The 23367-nt window shown below is 57.3% G+C and overlaps 2 protein-coding genes across 2 annotated transcripts in view; one reads left to right on the top strand and one right to left on the bottom strand.

Moving 5' to 3' along the window:
• Window positions 1–7774: 7774 nt before the first annotated feature.
• The window catches only part of TG (thyroglobulin), a 155020-nt gene continuing 139427 nt past the window's right edge, over window positions 7775–23367 (bottom strand). The window contains exons 44-48 of the mRNA XM_070392365.1: window positions 16601–16782; window positions 15175–15282; window positions 9622–9756; window positions 8972–9162; window positions 7775–8000 (exon numbers count right to left, since the gene is read on the bottom strand). Of these exons, the coding sequence (XP_070248466.1) occupies window positions 7891–8000; window positions 8972–9162; window positions 9622–9756; window positions 15175–15282; window positions 16601–16782 (726 nt within the window). The 3' untranslated portion in view covers window positions 7775–7890. The remainder of the gene's footprint in view (window positions 8001–8971; window positions 9163–9621; window positions 9757–15174; window positions 15283–16600; window positions 16783–23367) is intronic.
• The window catches only part of SLA (Src like adaptor), a 50211-nt gene continuing 47645 nt past the window's right edge, over window positions 20802–23367 (top strand). Inside the window, exon 1 of the mRNA XM_070392369.1 lies at window positions 20802–20816. The gene's annotated coding sequence lies outside the window, so the exon portion shown is untranslated. The remainder of the gene's footprint in view (window positions 20817–23367) is intronic.

Raw genomic sequence — 23367 nt, 5'->3', positions numbered from 1 at the left:
TGTCGGATGACGACTCCCAGGAGACACGGGGGATCCGCTTTGTGATGTTGGACAAGTCACTCGCCCTCTCTGAGCCTGAGTCTTCCCATCTGTAAAATGGGTAGTAACCTGTGCTCTGGCTTATGCAGCCGAGTTAGACACATCCACACCCTGTGAACACTCATGACAAGGCAGCATTTGTTCCAAGGAGGCCAGAGGTGGAGACCTGGTGGCTCCATGGGCCACCGACAGACCCTGGGCCAAGCCGCTTGCTGGGGCCACGTTACATCATCCCAGGGTCCCCGCCAGCCCTGCAGGAGGCCCTGATAGCAGGCGGCCCAGCCACTGCTGGGGTCCCGTCCTCTCTCCGAGCCTCAGTTTCCATCTAGAAAATGGCAGAGGGGACAGGCTGATCCCAGATGTCCTTCACGCTCTGACATTCCACAGGACGACGGTTCTGCATAATCCCAGGTCTTGGGGGGGCGGGGGCGCTGTCCGTGCTCCCCAGGGAAGTGTTCGGCAAAGTAGAAACTAAAGTTGCACCCCCTTCTCATTGAACTTGTGACAATCTAACTCTATGCGTGAGGCAAGTGGTAAGAATACGGCAGGGTGAAAATACAGACACTTTAAAAATCATATGCCTATAAATGCAAGCCATCTACTTCTCTTGTGTGACTAAGCAAAGTAACAGAGATGTGCTCCGACATCAGAGGAAAACTGACCGCTAGACTTCACAGGGGGCGCACTGTACGGCTCTGGGATGCTATTGGGGATCCCAAGGGCGAACTGGACTGTCTGTGACCTTTACTCAGGTTATCAGAGTAACCTCCCTCCAACGACGCAAGATTCAGGGCTACAGTAATACGAGAGCAATACTAGTGCTGGCACTGGGGTCAGTACTAGAGCAATAATGCTAGTGCTAGTGCTAGACTCAGTGCTAGAGTGAAAATGCTAGTGCCAGTACTAGAGTAACGAGTAATACGTGTGTTAGTACTAGTAGCAGATTCAGTACTAGAGCCATAATGCTAGTGCCAGTACTAGGGTAACGAGTAATACGTGTGTTAGTACTAGTAGCAGATTCAGTACTAGAGCCATAATGCTAGTGCCAGTACTGGTAACAGCTTCTGTATTAGTGTAATACACTGTCGCTAAAAATGACTCAGAAGAGTAATTAATGACACAGTAAGTGGACACATTGGATTGAGAGGTTTTTCAAAAGGTCAGCTACACACAGCATGCAGCCTGTGGGCGCTTCTGCTTAAACGCCGACGTAACTCTGTGCTTGGGAACATGTTCTAAACCCATAGGAAAGGGCAGACTCCAAGTGCTGCCCGGGCCTGTGGGTATAGGGTGTGGGGTACTTCCTGCCTCTGCTTTTTGCTGGTCTGCTCTCGGTCACGATGGCCACGCCTCTGTAATCTCAGACGCAGCCGGGAAGAGCTCCCGTGGGCGGTTCCAGAAGCACAGTGAGCGAGGCTGCAGCCCACAGTGGCCCGGCTCACTCGCTAACTGCTAACAAATGTTAGAGCTATTTGGGGCCTGTGGCGTCACCGGCGAGCCAGCTGCGGCTGTGGGTATGATGTCATCTGCTGTCTGGCTGGCGGCTCTGTGGCCAGGCAAGTCACCGGGGAGGAGGCGTCCTTGGAGACTCCCTTGTCCCCTGCACGGAGCTGTCCCGCCTGGACCGGGTCCCCAGCGATGTGCCAGGGGAGCTGAGAAGCCAGGGCTGCACAGGGCAGCTGCTGGGCCCGGAGGCGTCGGGGATGGACTGGCCTGAGGCCTATGCTCTCCTGGGGCTGGAAAGCCCAGGCCCTCCATTCCTGCCCAGCCCGCTGACCTCCTGCCCCTGGACCACGAAGGGCCCATAGCAGAACTGTATTGACTGGACTCAGCAGGAGATAGATGGTCAAGGTCGGCTCTGACTGTTCTCCAGCGCCCCCTGCAGGTGGACCCTCACATTGCCCCAAGATGGGCCCTGGGCCAGCAGTAGCCCCTGTGACCCCTGCGTGATGAACATCAGCCCATCTTCAAGGAGCTGCTTGACAGTCCCCTCGTCCTCCGGTTACACAGGGGCTGCCTCGCACGGATGCTCGGGGCTCCAGCCCTAGTGTCAGAGCTCTAGGTCCCGGTCCCCCTTCCAGGCGGTGGCCTCGGCAGGATTCCTCCCTCCTCTGCATTCCGGGGCTGCAAAGCTGCTACTTTTGTGGCATGGGAACCACAACTAAGGATTTTCACCCCTGAAATGACATGAGGACGGTCTGGCTCGGCCGCTGTCGGGGTGTCATTTACTGCGCGACACAGTCCTCCCCTTCGTGTCTCACTGCAGCGGCTCCTCTGGACACTGCTGACCACACTAGCAACGCACATAACCCCCGACTTCACTTCCTCCGCAGGAACAGGCGGGTCCGAGTAATCCTTAAATCGGGGCAGAGACCTCATGTTAACACTGGGAACGAGCTCGCAGCGGCACCTCCAGCCGGCTGCCCTCTGCACACACCCGGGGACCCTTAAGGAAGAGGCCCCTGAACGCGGGCAACTCTCCGTTCCTCCCGGGCCCGGCTGACTGATGGAGCCTGGCAGGTCTCAGTCTAAACCACCAGGAGCCCACACCGTTGACCAGATTCAGCCCCGTGAGCAGGAAGTGGGGTGAGAAAGGAGGACGGGGGCTGCGACCTTCGTGGCGTGGGAAACCACAACTGAAGATTTGCACCTGAGGTCGGGGCATGTCTAAGTTCAAGGTGAAAGGAGCAGCGAGCTCTCTCCCCAGTAAACTTTCCTCCACCTGCTCCCTGTCCCCCGCTGCCCGCCCCTGCACCCCATCTGTGGATATCAACCAGGGGTGAGGGGATGGCATCAGTGGGAAGGATCTTGGAACATCAGTGCAACATGGGGCTCCTGGAATTGGGGTGGGGGTGGCAATCCTGACTTTTGTTGGGAACATTACTGAATTCTTATTGCATGGGATTCCTAATAAAATCCCCCCAGGAGTCTCCCAGTTAAAAGGTCTTGGTCTTCATTTACCCTGCCTGGCACCTGGGGCCTTGATAGCCGCACAGTAGGAGATTTTAAAGGGCAGCGTGACGTTTAAGGAGGTGAGGTAGGTGGGAGCCACTGGCAGGGTGCCTGGCTCTCAGCGGACACCCCCAAAATGTTGGTCAGGGTTGCACTTCCAATGCACTTGGTGAATGTGTATATTAGCCAAGAGCTGGGTGGTTCTGACATCTCCACAACTCGGAGGCTCTGTGAATTGGCTTTCTAGTGCTGGCAGAACAAATGGGCTTATAATAACATCAATGTATTCTCTCAGAGTTCCTATACATCAGAAGTCTGACACGGGTCGTCACATCAGGCTGAAATCAAGGTGCCATCACGGCTGCTTTTCTAACTGGGGCTCTAAGAGAGAATTCACTTCCAAGCTCCTCCAGGCTGTAGGCGGAACCTAGTTCCTTGTGGTTGTAGGACTGAGGTGCCCATTTCCTGGCTGGTTGCTGGTGGGGGGCCAACCGCAGGTCCTAGCGGCCGCTGTCCTTGTCCTCACATCTCGGAGGGAGCAATAGCACACGGAGTCTTCTCACCCTTGGATCTCCACGCCCTCCCCTCCTGCCACATCTCTTTCTGCCTCCAGCAGGAGGAAGTGCCCTGCTTTCAGGGACCATGTGACCACCGTGGGCTCCAACTCGAGGATCCAGAAGCCTTCCTGGACCAAGCCCTCTGGCCTTGATCACACCTGCAAAGTCCGTTTTGTCAGGTAACATCCTCTTCCTGGGGTCCGGGTATCAGGGCCGGGACACCTTTGCAGGGTCACTGTTCAGTTCTGCACTCTCTGCAGTGGGTTCTGTCCCACTGGGGGAACTCCAGCTCAGGGAGACTGAGCTGGGAGAACAGAGCTGTCCTTTCCTTCAAAAAGCGTTCGCTGAGCACTCGCCGTGTGCTGGGGGCTCGCCAAGTACTTGGCATGTAAACTAGAAATGCTGACCTCACTGTCAGGAAAGAGGGGAGGAGGAGACACCGACTATGGAACCTACCATGTATCAGGGGCACTTCATGCATTTTCTCTCATGTCCAAGGGCAACCCATTGTGCAGATGAGCAAACTGAGGCTGTATAACATGCCCAAGGTCACTCAACTTACACTCCTCAGTCAAGATTCACCCCCTCTTTCCTCTCTGGTCTGGGTCACTCAGGATACCCCCAGTCCATGGAGGGCAACACCACACCTTTTGGGACCACGTCCTGGACCCTCCCCCTCAGGGGTCGCTTCCCTCTTCCCCCAGAAGGGGAGGCTGTCTGCGTCTGTGACCTTCCGGAGGGACTTGGGGTTTCCTGAGGCAGCTGGAGGGGGTAGCTGAGTGGCCTGCGGTCCCTGGTCTGGTTGCCCGAGTTCTCTGCAGAACCCAGGGGAGACCGTGGCGACCAGTGGGCCGGCCCCGAGTCTCCTCCGGGGGAATTTACATGTCGCTGGTTGCCCAGGTGTCTCCTTCCTCTTTTCGATGACCCGGTGACCTCACAGACCTTCCCTCAAAGAGATGAGCTGCGGGCTTCAGACCACAGCCTAACGGAGAACCGGGAACAAGGGAGGTGCTGGCAGGCTGCTGAGCAAAGTGAGCAGGGCCGTGGCAAAAGCGCAGACAAATCCAAATAGAAACGCACCCGTCCTAAGGGACGGTCCCTCCAGTTACACGTAGCGAATAGCGTTCTCAGCGACGACACTTGCCTCTGGAAGGGGCTGTGTCCCCGATGCTCTCATGGAGGAGGGAAGTATATTCATTCATTTACTCCTCACAGCCCTCGGCAGCGTAGGGGGCTCAGAGCCAGAGGGAACGCCAGCCGGCCAGGTGCAGAGTCCGGGGTCAAAGGCAGATGCGCTCTCCACCGACTCAGCCAAGCTCCTCCCACCGGGGTCCCCGGAGCCGCAGTGCCCGAGAGCCAGGGACCTCCCATGTCCCTACGACACTCGTGCAGTTGGCTTTCTTCCCTGTCCCACAGGTAAACACGCGGGGCTTCAGCAAGGCCCAAGGGCCTGGAGAAGGCCACGGTCAGGAGCACATGCCCGTCCGTGAAAAGGTGGGAACGGGAAATAGGAGGGATCCGAAGGCCAGGCCACGTGGTCTCTGCCCTGGACCAGCTCTCAGGAAAGTATGGCCCAAGAGACAACACCCAGGACATCTGAGCTGGAGGACACTGGCCCAGCATCGCCATGATGAGGCTGAGAACACAGAGAAGTGCACACCGGGGTCCCCCGCCAGCCCCTGTCACGGGGCTGTGGTCAGAACCCCGGCCACGTCCCCTCGCTGGTGTTCCCTCCTGCATCCTGAGATGCCCTGAAGGCCTATCCCTGTCCAGATGGGACAGGCTGACTCAATGTGTGTGGGGACAGCCGGGAAGACTCATACACTCCCCTCCCCTCCGCCCCCTCCGCCCCCTCCGCCACGGGCAGGAAGGCCAAGTTCACCCAGCAGCAGGGCAAGGGTCGCCGAAAAGTCAGGAGGTGAAAGGGCAGCACATGGTCAGCGTGGCCTCGGCATCAGTGGGGCAGAGACCGAGGCGTTGAGTGAAGATCTTCACGCTGAGCTGCCACTGGTGAGTCACTTCCTCCTGAGCTGGGAGCCACTGGGGGCAGGAGGAGGTGGCAGTAACGCAAGCTGCAAGGTCCTGCTCCTGCCGGGTCCCCGAACACACAGCAGGGTGTCCGGGGCTCAGGGGCGCCTCGGTCCCCACTGGTCCTGCATTAAGAGGGCAGCGCCCCCCCCTAACCCCCCCAGGCCATCAGGCAGCGGTCCCCAGGCAGGTCTGCATGTGTGAAAGTCACCGGAGAAGCTTGTGGGAAACACAGGTTTCCGTTCCCCAGATTTTGAGAATAAATGGTCTAAGGTAGGGTGCCCAAATCTATATTTTCAAAGGAACAAGACCTGTCCTTAAGGAATGGCCCCCTGGGGCCCCCTGCCTGCCATCACCCCTTCTGCAGAAGCCACTTCCTCCAACCGTCTGCTTCTTCACTCGGCGGCCCGTGCCTGCGTGTCTGAGTCTTGCCTCTGTGTGACTGAGCAACTCTACACCTTGATTTCCGGTTCACCTGGTCCCACAGCCTCTCCGCACACCCCAAGGCTGGGCAAGGGCATCGTTCTTGTTTCTTCTGTGGGTTACTGTCAACATTCTAAAGACGGTATTTTTCTTATCCCATCCTCCCCCTAAGCTTGCTGCTTAAACAGCGAGTGTGTGTGCACACCCTTACACCCTCTTCTTCCCTTCTTTTCTTCGGACGTCCATGCTCTCAGATCTCCTTGGTGCTGCAACCTCGCCTACGCCTTCCGTGGGCGCTCCGTGGGGTGACCCCAACCCCTGCACACCAGTTAACTCGTTCCCCGAATCAGACCTTGTCATGTCGCTCCCAGGCCGAGCAGGCACTGGGATTCCGCCCCGTACGCTCCTGGTCCGTGAGACAACCCCGGGTCTTCAGATCAGTCTCTCTTATTACAGCTCATTGGTTGCTTAAAACCGTGATCTATTTCAGATTATAATATTATAGTGGGGCTTCCTGCTTCATCTAGCATTTAGAGTGGCCTTCTCCTCCTCCTTCTCTCTCTCTCTCTCTCTCTCCCTCACCCTCTTTCCTGCTCTTCTCCCTCCCTCCCTCTCTCCCTCCCTTCTTTCCTCCTTCCATTCTTCTCCTCTCTCTTTCCTCTCCCTCTTTTTCCTTTGGACTCTGTGCTTATAACTTCAGGAAATGTATATATTTCTATCTCACCCTAGTGAGTCTCCCCACCTTAAAGGAAGCAAAATATATGCTTTTTCAAGTGAGATGGGACGGGAGCAGGACTTCTGACTCAGCAGCTGCCTGACTGAATGACCCGAGCAACCCCCTGTGCCCCGCCCCCACCCCCGCATCCGGGCGGCACAGGTTTCAGGAGCCAGAAGAGAAAGTAGGCTCCTGACCCCCCATGAGTAGATGCCACCTGTCGGTCTGACTGAGAGGGTGGGGCCACCATGGAAGAGCTGGGAGGATGTTCTGGGTGGAAAAGGAGCAAACAGGCCGTCTAAGGAGAAGCCACCTCCCGCCCTCAGCAGACAGAAGAGCAGGAGCCCAGGGGGCATCGGGGTGACCGCAGACACCAGTCCACGCGTCCGCACCCATGTGGCCTAGAGAAGGACAACCCGGCCAGACCTGCCAGCGCGGTCTCAGGCGCCATTGCTCCCTGTGCTCCTGACCGTGGCCTTTGCCAGGCCCTCGGGCCTTGATGAAGCCCCGCGTGTTTACCTGTGGGACAGGGAAGAAAACCACCTGCACGAGTGTCGTAGGGACACGGGAGGTCCCGGGCTCGCGGGCACTGCGGCCCCGGGGGCCCCGGTGGGAGGAGCTTGGCTGAGAGTCGGTGGAGGGCGCATCTGCCTTTGACCCCAGACTCTGCACTTGGCTGGCTGGCATTCCTTCTGGCTCTGAGCCTCCTACCAGCCTCGTTGGCTTCCTACCTCCTTCCTAGCACCTTCACGAGAGAATCCTTTCTAACACGTAGGTAGGACTCTGGGGCCTGCCCTCCATGGGTCCCCAGATCCTGTGTCACTTCTGTTCGCCTGCCCCCCTCTCCCGAGAGAGGGCAGGGCTCTCACCTCCCCAGCCCCCAGCACAGAGCCTGGCGCACAGAGGATGCTGTGCAACCATTTGATGGGAGGAAACAGCAGCCTGGGATTCAGAACTCAGTTAGACACATAAGATGAGAAGATGAATCCACAGCTCGGCATCTCCCAAGGGCAGTCCTGAAGGAACACTTCAGAGTCACCGCTGTTTCACTGCATGTTGACACTTTATTGAAAGCCAGGGGCGATTCCAGAGAACAAGGAGCCCAGGTGGCAGCCTGGGGACAGGGGGAAGGGTGAGGGAGGGGGGTGGCAGGGTGGGTGGAAGTCTCGGGATTGGTCACTTGCTGTAGCTCTTGGAGCCTGGATCTGGGAGGTCTTCTCTCAGGCCAGAGCCAGCCGGCTGCTCCTCCTCTTCACTCCCTGCTGACAGCCCATCCTTGGCTTCATCTGAAACATGAGGGCAAGGCTGGTTCGATCCTGACCCGACTTCTCCCTCCCTCACTCTTTTTGACCGGAAGAGACCCGGGCTCTGAGGGACATTCCTTCCCCAGGAATGCCCTGCAGGGGGCACTTTCAGATCGCCTGGCAGGAGGGACATGCGATGGGCAGGGCAGGACTCGGGGTCATCACCAGAGAGCCTCTGGGTCTTAGAAGGTAAAAGTGGGATTGAGAGTCTAGAACATGTCGGACGAGGTCACTTCCCTGCTGAACGCTCCACTCTCATTGGACTCCCCATGAAGACCTCCTGTCATTCTGCAAAGCTCAGCCCAGCACCACCTGCCCCTGGGAGGCCCCCTGGCTTCCTGTAGCTCCCAGCATGCACCAGGAAGCTGAAGGACTTCCCCTGGGTCACGTTACTCCCAGAAGCTTTTTAGGGCATCACATTTATCTCGATATTCCTAGCGCCCTTATGACGGATCCTTTTATCGTCTCCGTAACATCTCTTCAACAGGAAGTTCTGTTCAACAGGAAATTCTCTTCTATAGGAAGTTCTCTTGAACAGGAAGTTCTCTTCAACAGGAAGTCCATTGCAACAGAAAGAGGAAGAATGCCTGCCTCTCCCCGGGCCAGAACTCACTCTCTAAGATGTTTGACCAGCCTTCCAAGGGCAGCGAGGCTGAGGGTCCAGGTCCTACCTCCTCTCCCCATTCAACTGTCCCACAGCTCCCCCCCCCCCCCGCCCAGTGTTCTCTCTCTCACTTCCCTCTCCTGTCCCCACGGAACAGGAGGCCTTTGGCAGAGAGGAACCCCCCTCCCCAACCTGTGAGCTCTTAGAGGAGAGAGAGGTGTTGATGGCCTCCCAGTGCCCGTTGGCTCCCGGAGGCTCAAATAGGCCTAATGCACAATGTGCGCACAGTAGGTGCTGTGTATCCACCCTTGCCCGCCCTCCCCTGGCCCTCCAGCTCCACGCTTCCTACCTGCAGGCGCCTTCAGGGACCGGATGTACTTGGACCAGAAGGAGCAGTCGGCCTTTTTCAGGCCCCGTCGATTGGGGAGCTGGGCACTGAACTCCTTGTAGTTCTCCCCGTTGGTGCCAGGGACGAAGTCAGGCCAGGGGACTGCGAATTCAGGCCCTTTCCGTGAGAACTCGTGTGGGTAGTTGGGATTCCTGGGGAAGGAGAAGCAGGACACACGCATGAGGGAGACTCGTCTTTCCTTTCATCCCTTGGATCACTTCCGCTCGCAACTGGTCTCCGAGGACCCACCCACTCACTCATCCTTAGGTGTCTGAGTGGCCTTAATGGCTGCACCCCAAATGCTTACAGGTGGGAAGGCCCCGACTCCACCCAGGCCATTTCTAGGGGAGGGAGATGTGAGCTCAGGACCCAGCAACAGCAGCACAGCCCTTCTGGGGGTCTGGACGCTCAGGAGGCCGCGTGCCCCTCTTTGTGCTGTATCCTTTTATTGGGACCCCCTCGCTAGTCTCTGGGATGCCTTTGTGGGTCTAGGGTCTGGTGGGAGGGGGCCTAGAGCCGGCACATCGGTCTGCCACCTGCAGGTCCATCACGCGCATGGCCCCTGGGTTTGGAGGGGCGGGGTGCACAACAACGGCCCCCGGCCCACTCACCCGGATCGGATGAAGTTGGAGAAGTACTGCATGACTTTCAGCGCCGTGCGTTTCTCCTCCGGAGTGAACTGCCCCCCGTAGGCAGGGTGGAAGGGCAGCCCAAAGGCATACTGGGCGTCGGCCAGCAGTTCCAGGCTGAGGGAGCACGGGGAGGCAGAGAAGCAGGAGTTAAAGGAACAGTTCACTGCTGGAGAAATCCAAGGAGCCCCAACCAGAATCCCTCCCCCATGAAGACAGTGCTCTTGTTATGTTGAGGCTGCCTACGCGGTGCTGAGTACAGCTGATGGACCTTCTGTCCATGGCCCCCCTGGGACAGATCTGTGGCACAGCCATTGGCTACGACCTGAAGGCCATTCTTAGTGCCCAGCGCCCACCATCCACGGTCCCCTTCCTCTGTCCTCAAAGCCACCAACAGTGAGTCACGTCCTCCGCACGCCCCTCTGTCCGGCTTCTCCCTCTGCCACCCCTTCTCCTCTAAAGGACCTGTGTCATTGGGTTGGGCACCTGGACTGTGGGAAACACACAGCCATGCAGCCTGAGGGACGCTGTGCGCTCAGTTTCTGGATGTGAATATAGTTCAGCGGACGGTGGCAAACAGGAGGTCAGGACGAGCCGGTCCGCCAGCCACCCTTGCTGACTGCTTTCTGGGCTGAATGGGTGCTGGGGTAAGAGAGGGAGAAGTTGGCCATGCTGGCATGGGGCTCGTGGTCCAACAGGAAATGCAAAGATGTCAACACAAAAAAATAAAATGCTTGAACTAATGATAGACAGACAGACAGACGTTGAAGGATAGAAATGTTTACAAAGTGCTGACGGTGGAGGAGAAAGTGGTGCCGCTTGTTCTGGGCCAGGACATGGAGGGCAGCTTGTGCCACGTCAGAGAGGAAACCACGTTGGCATGGGCCTTGGGAGAGGACTGGGTGAGCCCGAGGGGGAGAGGGAGGGTGTTTGGGGCCGAGACTCAGCGCGTGTGATGGCGTGGAATGGGCTCTGTGCTTTCTGTGGAGGAGGGGACAGGGGGTGGGACTGGGTGGGGGCGTGGCAGCTGCTGTGACGGGGAACCACGTCCCCGACCCTCTGGGCCTCGTGAATTGTACCGAGAAGTGCTTCACGCTACTGAGTGAGGCTGGGATTTTCCCGGTCCAGGGCAACCCAAAGCGTCAGAACCACAGGGCTACTTGTGGGCTCTGGGCCTGCAGTTCTTCAGGCCCTGGCTCTGTGGAAGGTGTGAGAACTGAGGCCAGAGGCGCCGAGAGCCATGTCTAAGGGGGAGGGGACGCCGGCCGTTTCTAAGCGGCCATTGCAAGCTGCCTTTCCGTGAGGACCGGCCCCGGGCGGTGGCTGCGTGAAGGTCCAAGGTGGCAGGTCCCAGGGCCGCTGAGCTGTCCAGCAGAGAGAGACAGGGGCTGGCTTTTCACCTGACGCCCCCACCTCACCTCTCGGCCATCCCACCACCCTAGATCGCACTGGCGGGGGCTTGCGGGGATGCCCAGCCCCCACTCCAGCAATTCCAGGGCCACGGCCACACTTCAGAGCTGACACAGTCAGTCAGCAGCTCCAGTCCCTTCACTTCCCACACGTGGGACCCTCCTTCACGGACATGGGGCTCATTAGGCAGCACAGTGATGAGACGGCGTCACAGGAGGAAGGCCCCTGACCTTGGCCGACAAGGACCTGAGCTGGGACGGGGGCTGAGCCAGGCCCCAGCGGTGAGGAGAGAGAGTGGGTGAGATCTTCCTTGCATCAGGGAGGTGGCTCCTGTAAGGATGATGGGTTCAAGAGGTTCATGCTGTGGAGGCCCCGCGCTCGGCCCATCTGGTTGGACTGAATTGAGAGCCTGTTGCTCGGAGATTTCTTTCCCTGTTGTTCTGTCCGTGGGAGGAAGTTTGTTGACCTCATCCCCATAAACTATGCTCCCCCTTATCTCTCGCTGGCATCGCTGGATGGCTTCCCCCGGAGGGAACTGGGGAGCAGGAGGAATGAAAACCTGCGCTTCCCACGCTGTTATTTCGAGGGCTGAGGCTTTGCCAGGTCGCTCGCACACAGAGGCTGCGAGTGTGCCTCTCTGGACGCATGTAACTCACACAAGTTCACATTCTGCCCACGGAAGGATGGACAACGGCTTCTGTTCCACAAAAGGATTCATCACCCAATTCTTTAAACAGTGAGCTCCCAGCCCCAGCCAGTTTGGCTCAGTGGATAGAGCGTCAGTCCTCAGACCGAAGGGTCCTGGGTTCGAGTCCACTCAAGGGCATGTATCTTGGAGGTTCCATCTGAGGCCATGGTCAGGGCAAGTGCGGGAGGCAACCAATCTGTGTCTCTCTCTCACATCGATGTTTCTCTGTGTCTCTCCCCCTCCCTTCCACTCACTAAAAATCAAACGAAAAAATATCCTTGGGTGAGGATTAACAACAAAAAATTTTTTTTAAATGAACACCCCAATTCACTTAAAATAACACAATGCCACCCCCGGCACCAAGGGACACACGCGCAGCACTCCCATCGCTCCCTGCGGCCCAGCACAGCCGGTGGCTGACGTCTGGCTGCGCGTGGACGCTCCCGGTGGACTCGCTGGGCCCACCGCGCCTTTCAGTCCCGGCACAAAGCTCAGCAGCTGCTGTCAGAGGGGCTGGGCTCTCCTGGCCCGAAGCACCAACTCGCCCCAGGGAGTTCCGTGTGTACCCAGAGCCCCGTGCTTGCCTCTGACCTGCTTATGCCCGTTGTGTGTTGTGGTCATCACAGAGCTCAATCCCGTAGCCGGCGGAGGCCCCACTTCCAAGAAAGCCCAGCGGCAGTCGTAGAGCCAGCCCCGGGTTTACAACTTCGTGAGCAATTCAAAGGGAGAGCTCCACGCAGCATCGCCGCCTGGCCTTTCACCCTGCGCTGAAACCATGCCGACGGACGCGTGTACAGGCGTAGAATTAAAATGAAATGGGGGCGGCATAGACCTATCTCAGCCACAGACCAGGAGTCCCCATTTTAATTGGATTTTCCAATTAACTAACTGATCATTGCAGGGGAAAACAGGGTTTCTAGTCTGTGTTCTATTTTTTTTTTAAAGTTGGCTTTTAGAGAGCTGTGTTTTGAGTGTGAAAGAAAAGACCAGTGGGCATTCTGAAAACCATGTCTTCTTAAAAAATCTCCAATGCCTTCCCACCATACTCAGATGAAATACTACCTTTTGGCCTGCCACTGTTTACCAACTCCTATGTGAACTGCAAAACCCTGTCTTTTCCCCCCTGAATCTCCAACCACTTTCCTTCTCTTCAGTACGCCCCAGCTCCTGGCCTCCTTCGCCATCCTCAAACATGCCACACCTTTTCCCTTTCCCCTTCCCAGGGCAGTTATCCGAATTTACGCTGCTTTTTTCTGTGTGTGTGTGTGTTGTCTGTTCTTTGCACCCTGTCCCTGGACACTCATCAACCCCACCCCCTGACTACAGTGCTAGTTCCAAGAGGCTTCTGGACTGCTCCATCGCTAGGATCTAGAAGAGGGCCTGGGGCATAGAACACAGAAGGTAACTATTCGACGAATCAGGATCGGAGAGAATGCACACCACAAGCTGTTCTACAGCACGAAACCCGAGTGGTCAGTTTCAGAAAGCGACTCACTTCCGTCTTCACTGGGAAGTAATCCCGTTAATCACAGGACGGAGCCAGAGCAGTGGCCCCAAGTCAAGAATCCAGCCACTAATCCAGCCACCAATTCCAACGAACTCGCCAAGACAGTCAGCTAGAAAGATAATATTTGGAATGTGAAATGTTAAAGCCCCCGGAATGCACAGAGCTGTCTAGAAGGTGGTGTACCGAATGTCTTCAGTCTAGAATTTACGGCTTTGTTTTCCAGGGTTGAGACAACTTATAAAGATGGAACATTGCTGTGTCTTTAGTCATTTTAAGTTTTTTTTTCTCTTCTTCTCAGAACCTTATTTTTCCTAAAGAGAAAATAACCAATAACGAACAGCTACGATGTGCCAGGTGTTTAATGCCCATTGACTTGAAACTTCCCACTGGGAAGCAGGTGTGACTGTACCCATTTCATGGGTAAGGAAGTTGAGGTACAGGAACCTGCTCAAATGAAGAGAACTCCTCAGCGGAAAAGATGGAATTGACCTCAAAAAAAGGTGTTCTTCCACTGTATTGAGCCATTTCTCCCAAACTGAAAGAGTGGTTCCCCATCCTGTATGGAGCCTGGGTAGATTTTTAATCCCAAGAGCCCTACCCATTCAAAAGAGTCAGGTCCTTCCTCACAGAGTTTGTCCCTCAATTTCAGGGACAAAAATCCCATCTATAATGCAGGTGAGCCGTCCCCGAGCCACGCTGGTCTGTGAGAAGACGGTGGGGATTTACCGGGCTTTGTTCACTGGCGATGCCAGGAGAGCTAATGTACGCTCACGGAACAGAGGCACGAGACAGATGGCCGAACATGTAAGGCGCACACATCTATTTTAAGTCTGTAGGTCCGAGCCAGGAACAAATGAGAGGGCCGACGGCTCCAGGGCAGCGAGAGAGAAACGTGCCAACAAATCAGTTTCTGTGATTCATTCATTGATTCAGCGTCTACTACAGAGATGGCAGCCACCAGACGGTGGTGGGGTGAGAAGACGCAGGCGCGAGTGCTATCAGGCATGCGCCCTGGTGGACAAGAATTAACGGGACACGTAGCACTTACAGTTCACCGGGCCCGTCGGCTACACGCATTCATCACCACGGGAACCCTCTGAAGCAGGTGCTCCCACGCCTACCCCCATTTTTCAGATGAAGAAACTGAGTCACCGAGGAGGTTGAGTGACTTGCCTAGGTCACCGAGCTAATAAGACTCAGAGAGGGTTTCTAGCCATGGTGATCGGCCCAGAGGCGCTGCTCTAATCAGGACACTTTGCGCCTCTGTCCGCGACCACCATCTCTGCCTCTTGCCCCCCAAAATGATAGGAAGTGAGAGGTGGACGGCACCTTAAAGGTGACCAAGCGCGCTGCCTTTTACGCGTCTCTAAACGGCATGACCTTGACGTTTCCTCCAGGCTCAGTGTGAGACAGCGAGCCAGGGGCCGGGAGCTCGGACCCTCCACCTCGCTCTCCTCCTCCTGGGCCCTGGGTGCAGGGTCCCGCAGAGCCCAGTGAAGGGTCACTGCACGTGGCCTCTCCCACCCGTCCACTCCCATTTTGCAGATGGCAACACTGAGCCCCAAGGAGCCTTTGAACTAGAATAGACCGGACTCGCACCCCACCTGTCAAATGAGGTGGTTGCCTCACCTGCTGTTTTCAGAGCCATAGACATGTGGGATGAAGGCCTCCTCCCCATCAACAGCTAACACTGCAATTCCAAGGCCTTTCCTGTATCTTTTCTTTGACTTGCCCTTCCTACATTACCGTGAACTAAAGGGGCTGCTGCTCTCATACCCATTTTTCAGATGATGAAACTGAGGCTCACAGAGGTGAAGGGATGAGTCCCCCGTCATTGAGTCAGGACTTGTCGCTCAGTCCCGCCCTCTTTTCTCTGCCGTCAGACCCCCTCCATTTGCCAACACCCGCTGTGGCCACGCAGCCCCCTTACCTGCCGTGGCCGTAGCTCTGGGGAACGTGGTACAGGAACACGTTTCCGCGGGCCCTCCTCGCCCAGTGGCGGGCCATGTCGATCACGGGGCAGGTGATGAAGTAGTCCCTGGAGGAAGGAGGACAGAGGAGGGCCTGGTGACAACTGTGCCGGGCCCAGGCTTCTCCCAGGCACCGTCCCTCGGCCACCAAGCTCCTCGCACAGGCCTGCGGAGAGCACATGGGCCACTTCGCTTTACGGCCGCCGTGATCACACGCTGGTGTCCACGGGGAAGCGTCTTAGGATCAGGAGACTTGTAGACAAACATCTTCTCAGAACATCAGTATCACTTACCGATTTGGAGCAAAACAATTTACAATAAAACAATTACACACAGCAGCCGACGGAGCACAACAGGAAAGCACTGAAAAGCACTGCGCGTTTTAAAGGACAGAGCTCAGCGTGCTTCATGCCCAGGATTCCGTGGACCCGAGGCTCTCGCCATGATACTCCTCCCCCAGGGACATTTGGCAGCGTTTGGGGACTTTTTTGGTGGTCACAGCTGGAGGCGGAAAGGTTTCTACTGGCATCTAGTAGGTCAAGGCCAGGAATGCTGCTAAAGTAAACATCCTCCGATACAGAGGACAGCCCTCCCCAGAAAGAACGTTCTAGTCCAAATGTCAGCGGTGAGGAGGGGGACATGGTTCACACCGGCTCCCCTTTGGGGTGACGGGAATGCATTTCAGAAGCCCGCGCTGGCCACAGCGGGCCCTGCGTGGGGCAGTGCAGGGCTGGGAGCTGGGGAGGGGCTGGCCTGGCTAGAACCGGGCCACCACAGCAGCTGACCTGGGGCCTCCAGGGTTTGAATCCCACCCAGCCCTGCCTGCATGTCTGACTCTCCATCGCCTCAGCTGAGAAATGGGCCCAGGGGCCCACCCTGCAGAGATGCTGTAACAACAGTCTGACACCCATGAGAGTCCCTCGGTGAGGAGGTAACCTCCCCCGCAGCCGGTGTCTGGGCAGCTCCGGTGTTTTCAGGGAAGGGTTTGAGGGAGGGGCCTGGAGTGAGGTTCTGGAAGGGCAGGTGAAGGCCGTGTGCTTCATCCCACGGTCCCCCTGGAAGAGTGGTGGGCGGGACAGAGATGAGAGCCGCGCTGTGGGGAGGCACTGCCAACGAGACCGGAGGCGGGGAGGCCCACGGAGGCCAGTGCCTGAGTCTGGCTGGGAGAGAAGGAAGGTACGAACTAAGGGAAGACCGGAGTCCTCTCTGCTGAGCTGGGCCCGACTCTTTCATTCGCCCCTGGCGGGCAGGCACCCCGGCTGGGGACTGACCGCATGGCGCGAAGGACAGTGCAGCACCGGGTCCCGAACCTCAGTCTCTCTCACGTCCTGGGCATCCCCTGGCGCCAGGGGCCGCAGCGGCAGAAACCATGTGCTCCGGTCTTACCGGGTGGCGTTCTCCAGGGCCCGGGAGAAGGAGGCGTAGTCGTCGGCAGAGTGCTCCAGGGAGTAGTACCACGTGGCGGCGGCCAGCACGCCCGGGTCCGCGTCCTCGCCACCCAGCGAGTTCTGCAGCGCCCGGTAGAAGGCTGTTTTGCTACTGGTCCGGCCTTGACTTTCCTCAAATTGCTGAGAGAGAGAGGGAGAGAGAGAGAGAGAGAGAGAGAGAGAGAGAGAGAGAGAGAGCGCAAAATTCATTCCCTGGTCAGATTCTGCAGGTATTGCTCAGAACCTTGCTCTAGAATTCTCTCTCTGGGAAGCAGGGGGATGTGGCGTCCAGCCCACAGGTGCTGGCTCAGACTGCGGGGTGTGGATCCCAGCTCCGCTCCTTCCAGCTGTGTGATCGCGAGCATCGGGCTGCCCTCCGTGCCTCCTCCCGCACCCGCGATGGGCAGGCGGGGGCCCTCGTGCAGGGGGGTGTGAGGACCACAGGTCAGTGCCGTGGGGCCATCGCTCGGTGCCTGGCCCGCAGGGAGTGAGACTCCATCTCGAGCTGACACAGGCGCACCCCATGCCTCTCCCTCCCGGGGCTGCCCGTGTCGCCTGGGGCCGTGGGAGAGCTAACGCCGGGCTCACCCAAGGCCTCAGTCAGGCGGCAGGACGGCTCCTGTGCTTTCACAGGGACACGGCGGCCCGGCCTCGGAAAACAGGCTCCCCGTGCCCGTGGGCCGCTGTTCCGGTGGGTGGAGACGGAAAATAAGCAAATAACTGCAGCTCAGCAGGGGACAGGCGCAGTGATGAGAAACTGCAGCGTGAGAGCCACAGGGCAGGGCCATTTTACATAGGACGGTCGGGGGAGACAGGTGGCTCTCGGGGGACATGTGTCCACATGGCAATACCCTTCCTCTCCTCCCTTCCTCCCCCCTCCCTCCTTCCCCCCTCTCTCCTGCTCCCTCTCCGTCTCCTTTTGCCCCTCCTCTTTATTTCTGCCTCCTTTCTCGTCCCTCCGGTCTGCACTGGGGGAGCTTGGGGAGAACCACCCCCGCCCCCGGCCCTGCCCTCATTTCTGAAGAGGAGGCGGCAGAACGTCAGGGCATAGCTGTGAGTGTGCGGCCCAGGCCCCTTGGCCCCGTCTGGTCCTGGGATGTGTGTTTACATATTTCCAGGCTTCTGTGTCAACAGCGGAATGCCCTTATCAGGACACGGTGGCATGTGTCAGCTGTGTCTGTGGACATCTCCAAGCGGGCCGGGCTGCGGTTAGAACGGGAGGAGGGGGTGTGATCAGGCTGCAAGCCCCCGGCCCACACTCTCAGCGCATCCTGGTGAGCTGCGGAACACTCACTGCTCCTCCAACTAATGTCTACGGAGTGCGGACGGGTGGTGGGGGACAGCACGGGCTAAGTTCTCTGCCCTTGGGGGCTTTGAGTGGAGCTGGGGATGGACCACGCCCGACACATCTTTGCAGCAGAGAATGTTTGGCGGCGAGAAGGACTCACTAGCCCGTCAGGTGTGGATGGTGCGGGAGGGGATGGCTGGGCGCTGGCGTGGCTTAGGGAGAGGCCAGGAGGAGGGTCCCCCGTGGTTGGCAGCTGCAGGGACAGAGTGTCCCCCAGCACCGGTGGGCGTCTGCGTCCGGGAGGCGATGGCGCAGGGGAGAGAGTGTGGCTCTGGAAGCGCAGGGCCCACCTCCTCGCTCTCGCTGGCCCCGCAGCCCCCTCTGCTCAGCGTCCCTGCCCGTCACTCGGAGGAAATGGCCCTCAGCCAGGCCACGCAGGACCGCACCATCAGGTCCAGCAGCTGATCGCTGTCCTCATCACCCTCCGCTCTCAGTGACATCCGGCGCTTGACCGCGGCTTCCTTTCGGAAGCTTTTCTCCTTGTTTTGGTGACATCGAATTTTCCTGGCTTCCCTCCAGCCCTGTGCCCACAGGCGTTCTCTCCTGGACTCCCAACCCATATGCCCAACGGCCAAGCCAACGTACGCCCCAAATCTGGTTATTTCTCACTGATACCTTGTCTCTCACCCCTGTTTAACATATGCACTCGCTCCTGGGACCTCACGGCGGTGTAATCTGGCATCTATTTCCTTTGTCACTCCTCCAGCGTCAGTTTTCCACAGAGCTGCCAGAATGCTCTTATTTAAAAAGATAAATCAATATAATCACTTCCTGGCTTGCAACATTTCAACATCAAGTAGAATAAAATCACTTTTCTGATGGCCAATGATACGCATCGAACATGTCTCTCAGACACGTCCGACTTCCTCTCCCACCACTGCCTTCATTGTCCTGGGTTTCTAACCCTTGGCCTCCTCTGTCCCCCAAGCAATCCCTGCCCCAGGGCCTTTGCACTGACTCTTCACACAGCTGGCCCCATAGCTGCCCCTCCTCATCATGCAGGCCTCAGAGCACAGTCACCGCCCTGGCTTCCCTGACAAAGGGCTTTCCTCCCTTGCATCACTTCCTCGCCCGTGACTGGTTCATTTTCTTCAGAGCACTTTTCCGAGACCTGACACCCTCCGTGTATTTGCTTACACGGCACTCTTCTCTCCCTGGGACACAAACTCCACAAGTCAGGAGCTTTATCTGCTGGGTGACGACCTTCCCCCAGAGCCCCTGCATGAATGTACACGGGATGCTTGCATGAATTAATGTGTGGCTGACTCCTGTCCCTACTACTTGCTGTGGGTGTTGAGGGACAGGCCCCCTTCTCCATTAGGCACAGTGGGCCCGTGCCTGAGACCCCCCACAACGTTAGGGGCCCATGAAAATATTTTCATTTCTTTTAAAATCAGAACTAAATGAATGAATAAGGACTAGAGTAAAGAATCCAGCCTGTGTTTTCCATAAAAAAGAAGGATCTCTTACCCTTTGGGGCAGCATGGAGGGACCTGGAGAGTATGATGCTAAGCAAAATAAGCCAGAGAAAGACAAGTGTCACAGGGTCTCACTCAGATGTGGAATCTAATGAACAAAATAAACTGATGAACAAAATAGATCCAGAGACATAGAAGCATGGAACAGACTGTGGGATCTCAGAGGGAAGGCGGGGGTGGGGGTGTGAGTGGAGCGTGATTGACTGGGGAACTTATATGCATATACGCATAAGCCATGGACACAGACAATAGGGCGGTGAAGGCCTGGGGAGGGGCTGGTGCGGGGAGGAGGGGGTCAATGGGGGAAAAAAACCAAAGGGGACATCTGTGATACTTTTGACTAAAGATAAATGTTAAAAAAGAACCCATCCTGGCTCACATTCATCTTTTCCCAGTGCCCCCAATGGAAAACATGGCTGAGTAAATAGTAGACATAATCACTGCCCTCATTAAGGCAGCGAATAATAAATACAAGTATGTATTTGGGGGAGAAGCCAATCCCACTGATCCGCAAGGCCATAGGGCTCATTAGGGGAGGGGGCGTGTGGAGGGTCATCTCTGAGGGCCTGGCCGCAGGCTTGTGGTGGGTGTGCTCGCAGAGCCAGAGCCAGGGGCCGGGAAGGGTCGCCCAAGCCCTGGGCACTGTCTCCTGGGCCTGGCGCCCTCTCAGGCTGCGTGGGGATGGGCGGGGCTGGCCGCACTGTGCCCACGTGAAGGATTAGGAACTGCAGTTCTGGCTAGCAGTTTGCCCAAATCCTCTGGCTGAAGGCAGGAACTTAGACCCATTTTCTGACTTAGGGTCCTGGGCTGGGTCAGACTCTGGCCCCGCCCCCGCCCCACACCCTGATGGACGGATTCCGCACATCAGCGCCTCTTTTCAGGACACCTGTGTGCTCCCTGGGCTCCTGCCTGGTCGGCTGCTAGGAGCTGTCACAGAGTCTGGATTCTGCCCTGCTGGGGCCCGTGCCAGCATCGCACGCTGCCAGGTGCCACTCCCCCCACCCCCCACCCCCACCCCCAGGTCTCCTCTCCATCTGCTCCTGGCCCAGCCAAGCTCTGGGTGAGGCAGCCGTTTCGGATTTTTCCTGCCTTCCTTGAAGATGCTGTGCTTGGAGGGGGAGGCGGCACATCGCGTCTTGGAACAAATGTGCTTCTGCTCATGCAAATGAATGGCCGGGCAGCATAGGCAGACTGTCGGTGTCACCGTCAGGGAGGGGGAGAGAGAAGGGGGGAGATAAATCCCACCGGGCGACTGATGAAGACTTCCAACAGGGAGCTGCCACTTCAGGAAACACGCTCACGCGCCCAGGACGGAGCCTCCGGGAGTCTCGGCGGCCCTGACGCTCACGGTATGTGCTTCACGGGGGGGAGGGGGGGTGCGTCATAAGGCTCCTTGGGTGGGTCACCGCCGGGAGGGATGGCAGGTGAGTGTGGGTCCTGAGGGACTTGATGGACGCCCCCCTCACCCGCCCTCTTTGGTCTTTGGAGTTTGGTGGGTCCCTGCTGAGGTGACAGGTGGGTCCCGGGGCTGCACTTGGGGTGGGGGCTCCTGTCCCTCCTGGGACTTCCCCCTGGAATCTGGACCACGTGTGTGTGTGTGGGTTGGGCTCTGATGGTATTGATGCGGGGCTGGCATGAGGAGGAAGCGTGCCCGTGTGTGTGTGGGGTGTGTGTGTGTGTGTGTGTGTGTGTGCATGTGGGGGTGTGTCTGCCACAATTGGGAAATCGGTCTCTGGTCAGGGGAGGTCACTCAGTGATCGGACGCTCTGTGCATGCCTCTTGCTTTCTCTGGATAATTCTCTGGATCTGGGACAATAGTTTTGAACACTAATCATAATAGCACAGTTACAGGATTAAGTGAGCCTGGCCACTGTGGCTCAGCTGGTTGGGCATCGGCCCAGGCACCAGAGGTTGCCGGTTTGATTCCCGGTCAGGGCACATGCCCGGGTTGCAGGCTCAAATCCCAGTAGGGGGCGTGCATGAGGCAGCCAACTGATGTTTCTCACTCATCGATGTTTCTATCTCTCTCTCCCTCTCCCTTCTTCTCTCTCTCTAAAAGAACACAAAAATAATAAAGACCTATTTTAAGTGCAAAAAACTAATATTTATTGAGCACATCCTATTTGCCAGACGCTAGTGCATATCTGAATCCTCTCAATATTGAGGGTATCCACTAGTCATCTCCTCATTTTACAGATCGGGAAACTGAGGCTCGGGCTCTAAGGCAGTGGTTCTCAACCTGTGGGTCGCGACCCCTTTGGTGGTTGAACGACCCTTTCACAGGGGTCGCCTAAGACCGTCGGAAAACACATGTATAATTACATATTATTTTTGTGATTAATTACTATGCTTTAATTATGTTCAATTTGTAACAATGAAATTGGCGGTCACCACAATAGGAGGAACTGCATCAAAGGGTCTCGGCATTAGGAAGGTTGAGAACCGCTGCTCTAAGGGAACGCAAATGCTCCTGATTCCAATCCGAGGACACTCTCCCCCCTCTGCTGACAGGCAGCGTGGGGACAAGGGCCTGGGGGATTCCTCATCACCGTCCCTCGGGCTGGCAGGGCCCTGCGGGCGCAGTGACCCTCTCCCACCACCGTCCTCACCGTCCTGCAGTCGGTCTCACCGCTCCAGACAGTGTGTAAGGAACTATACCGCAGTGACTCCTCCCCCCCTGTTCTGTCTCTCCCCTGACTGGGAGCTCCTTGAGGGCAGATGGCATTTGTATTAATACCCGGGGCCCGGCACGGAGTAAGTGGCCTCGCTGAGTGTTGGGTGATAGGCAAACGGGCCTGGGAGCTGGAAGACAGACTTGACGCCTGTTCCAGGCCGATATGTGACTCTCCGCGGTGCCGACGGCGTGGCTGTGTCTCTCCACGCGATCAACTTTCCACATAATTCACGTGAAGTTACACTCCCGTCTTCACACACAAGGGCCGAGCGGCTGTTTTTAAAATGCGAATGCCGCCTTCATTTCACATTGCTCTACGTTCTCGTTTTTATTGATTTCAGAGAGGAAGGGAGAGGGAGAGAGAGAGAAACATCAATGATGCGAGAGAATCATGGATCAGCCGCCTCCTGCACGCCTCACACCGGGGATCCAGCCCACAAGCAGGGCATGTGCCCTTGATCAGAATGGAACCTGGGACCCTTCACTCTGCAGGCCGACGCTCTATCCACTGAGCCACACAGCTAGGGCTGCGTTCTCAGTCCTTGCTCCCATTGGACACCGCGTCGCAGGCCTTCCTCGGGCCTGTGAGCGGGAGGGAGCTCCTCCTCTCTCCGTCCCCATTAACCTCTCCTGGCTCCTGGCACCTTCGTTTATCCAGCCGTCGCTCTGCTAATGGACACTTGAGCTGCTTCCAATGTTTCGCTGCAATAACTCCCGTGATAGGTGCCCTGTGTGTCTCCCGTCCACGCGGTGCTCCTTCGCTGAAGGCCGACGTCCGGGTGAGACAGCACCCGAGGGAACAGGACAGCGCAAGGGAACGCGAGATCCCGTTTGCTGAAGGATTTTGTGGTTGTTGCTCCTTCCAGTTCTGCTGCCTTATATTCCACAGAGCCAGGCAGACGTGTGTGTCCTCGCTGTGTGCCAGGCACCGGGGTCACCCTCCCAGGGGTGACAGCCCAAGGGCCTGTCCAGAGCAGTGACGAGGAGGGTGGGGTGGGCCGGAGGGTGGGCTTGGTGTCTTGCAGGATGACCCGCATCCTAGTGCGGGGAGCTGAGTCCTGGCCGGGGCAGGAAGTGTGTTCAGGCCGATAAATGAGCTCACAGCTTTCCCCTCTCCGCTGTGTCCACACCGAGCCGCACGAAACCACATTGCCAGGAGCCAGGCACTCACTCTCCTGGCTTTAAAAATACTGGCTTGGAAGGCTGCCTTTGGGGGTTCCCTGCCA

The sequence above is a fragment of the Myotis yumanensis genome, unplaced genomic scaffold (genome assembly GCF_028538775.1).
Source record: "Myotis yumanensis isolate MYYU_CA2020_CCGP unplaced genomic scaffold, mMyoYum1.0.hap1 SCAF_15, whole genome shotgun sequence".
Lineage (NCBI taxonomy): Eukaryota > Metazoa > Chordata > Mammalia > Chiroptera > Vespertilionidae > Myotis > Myotis yumanensis.
The sequence above is the reverse complement of the archived record's forward strand: the minus strand, read 5'-3'. Positions and strand labels throughout refer to the sequence as shown.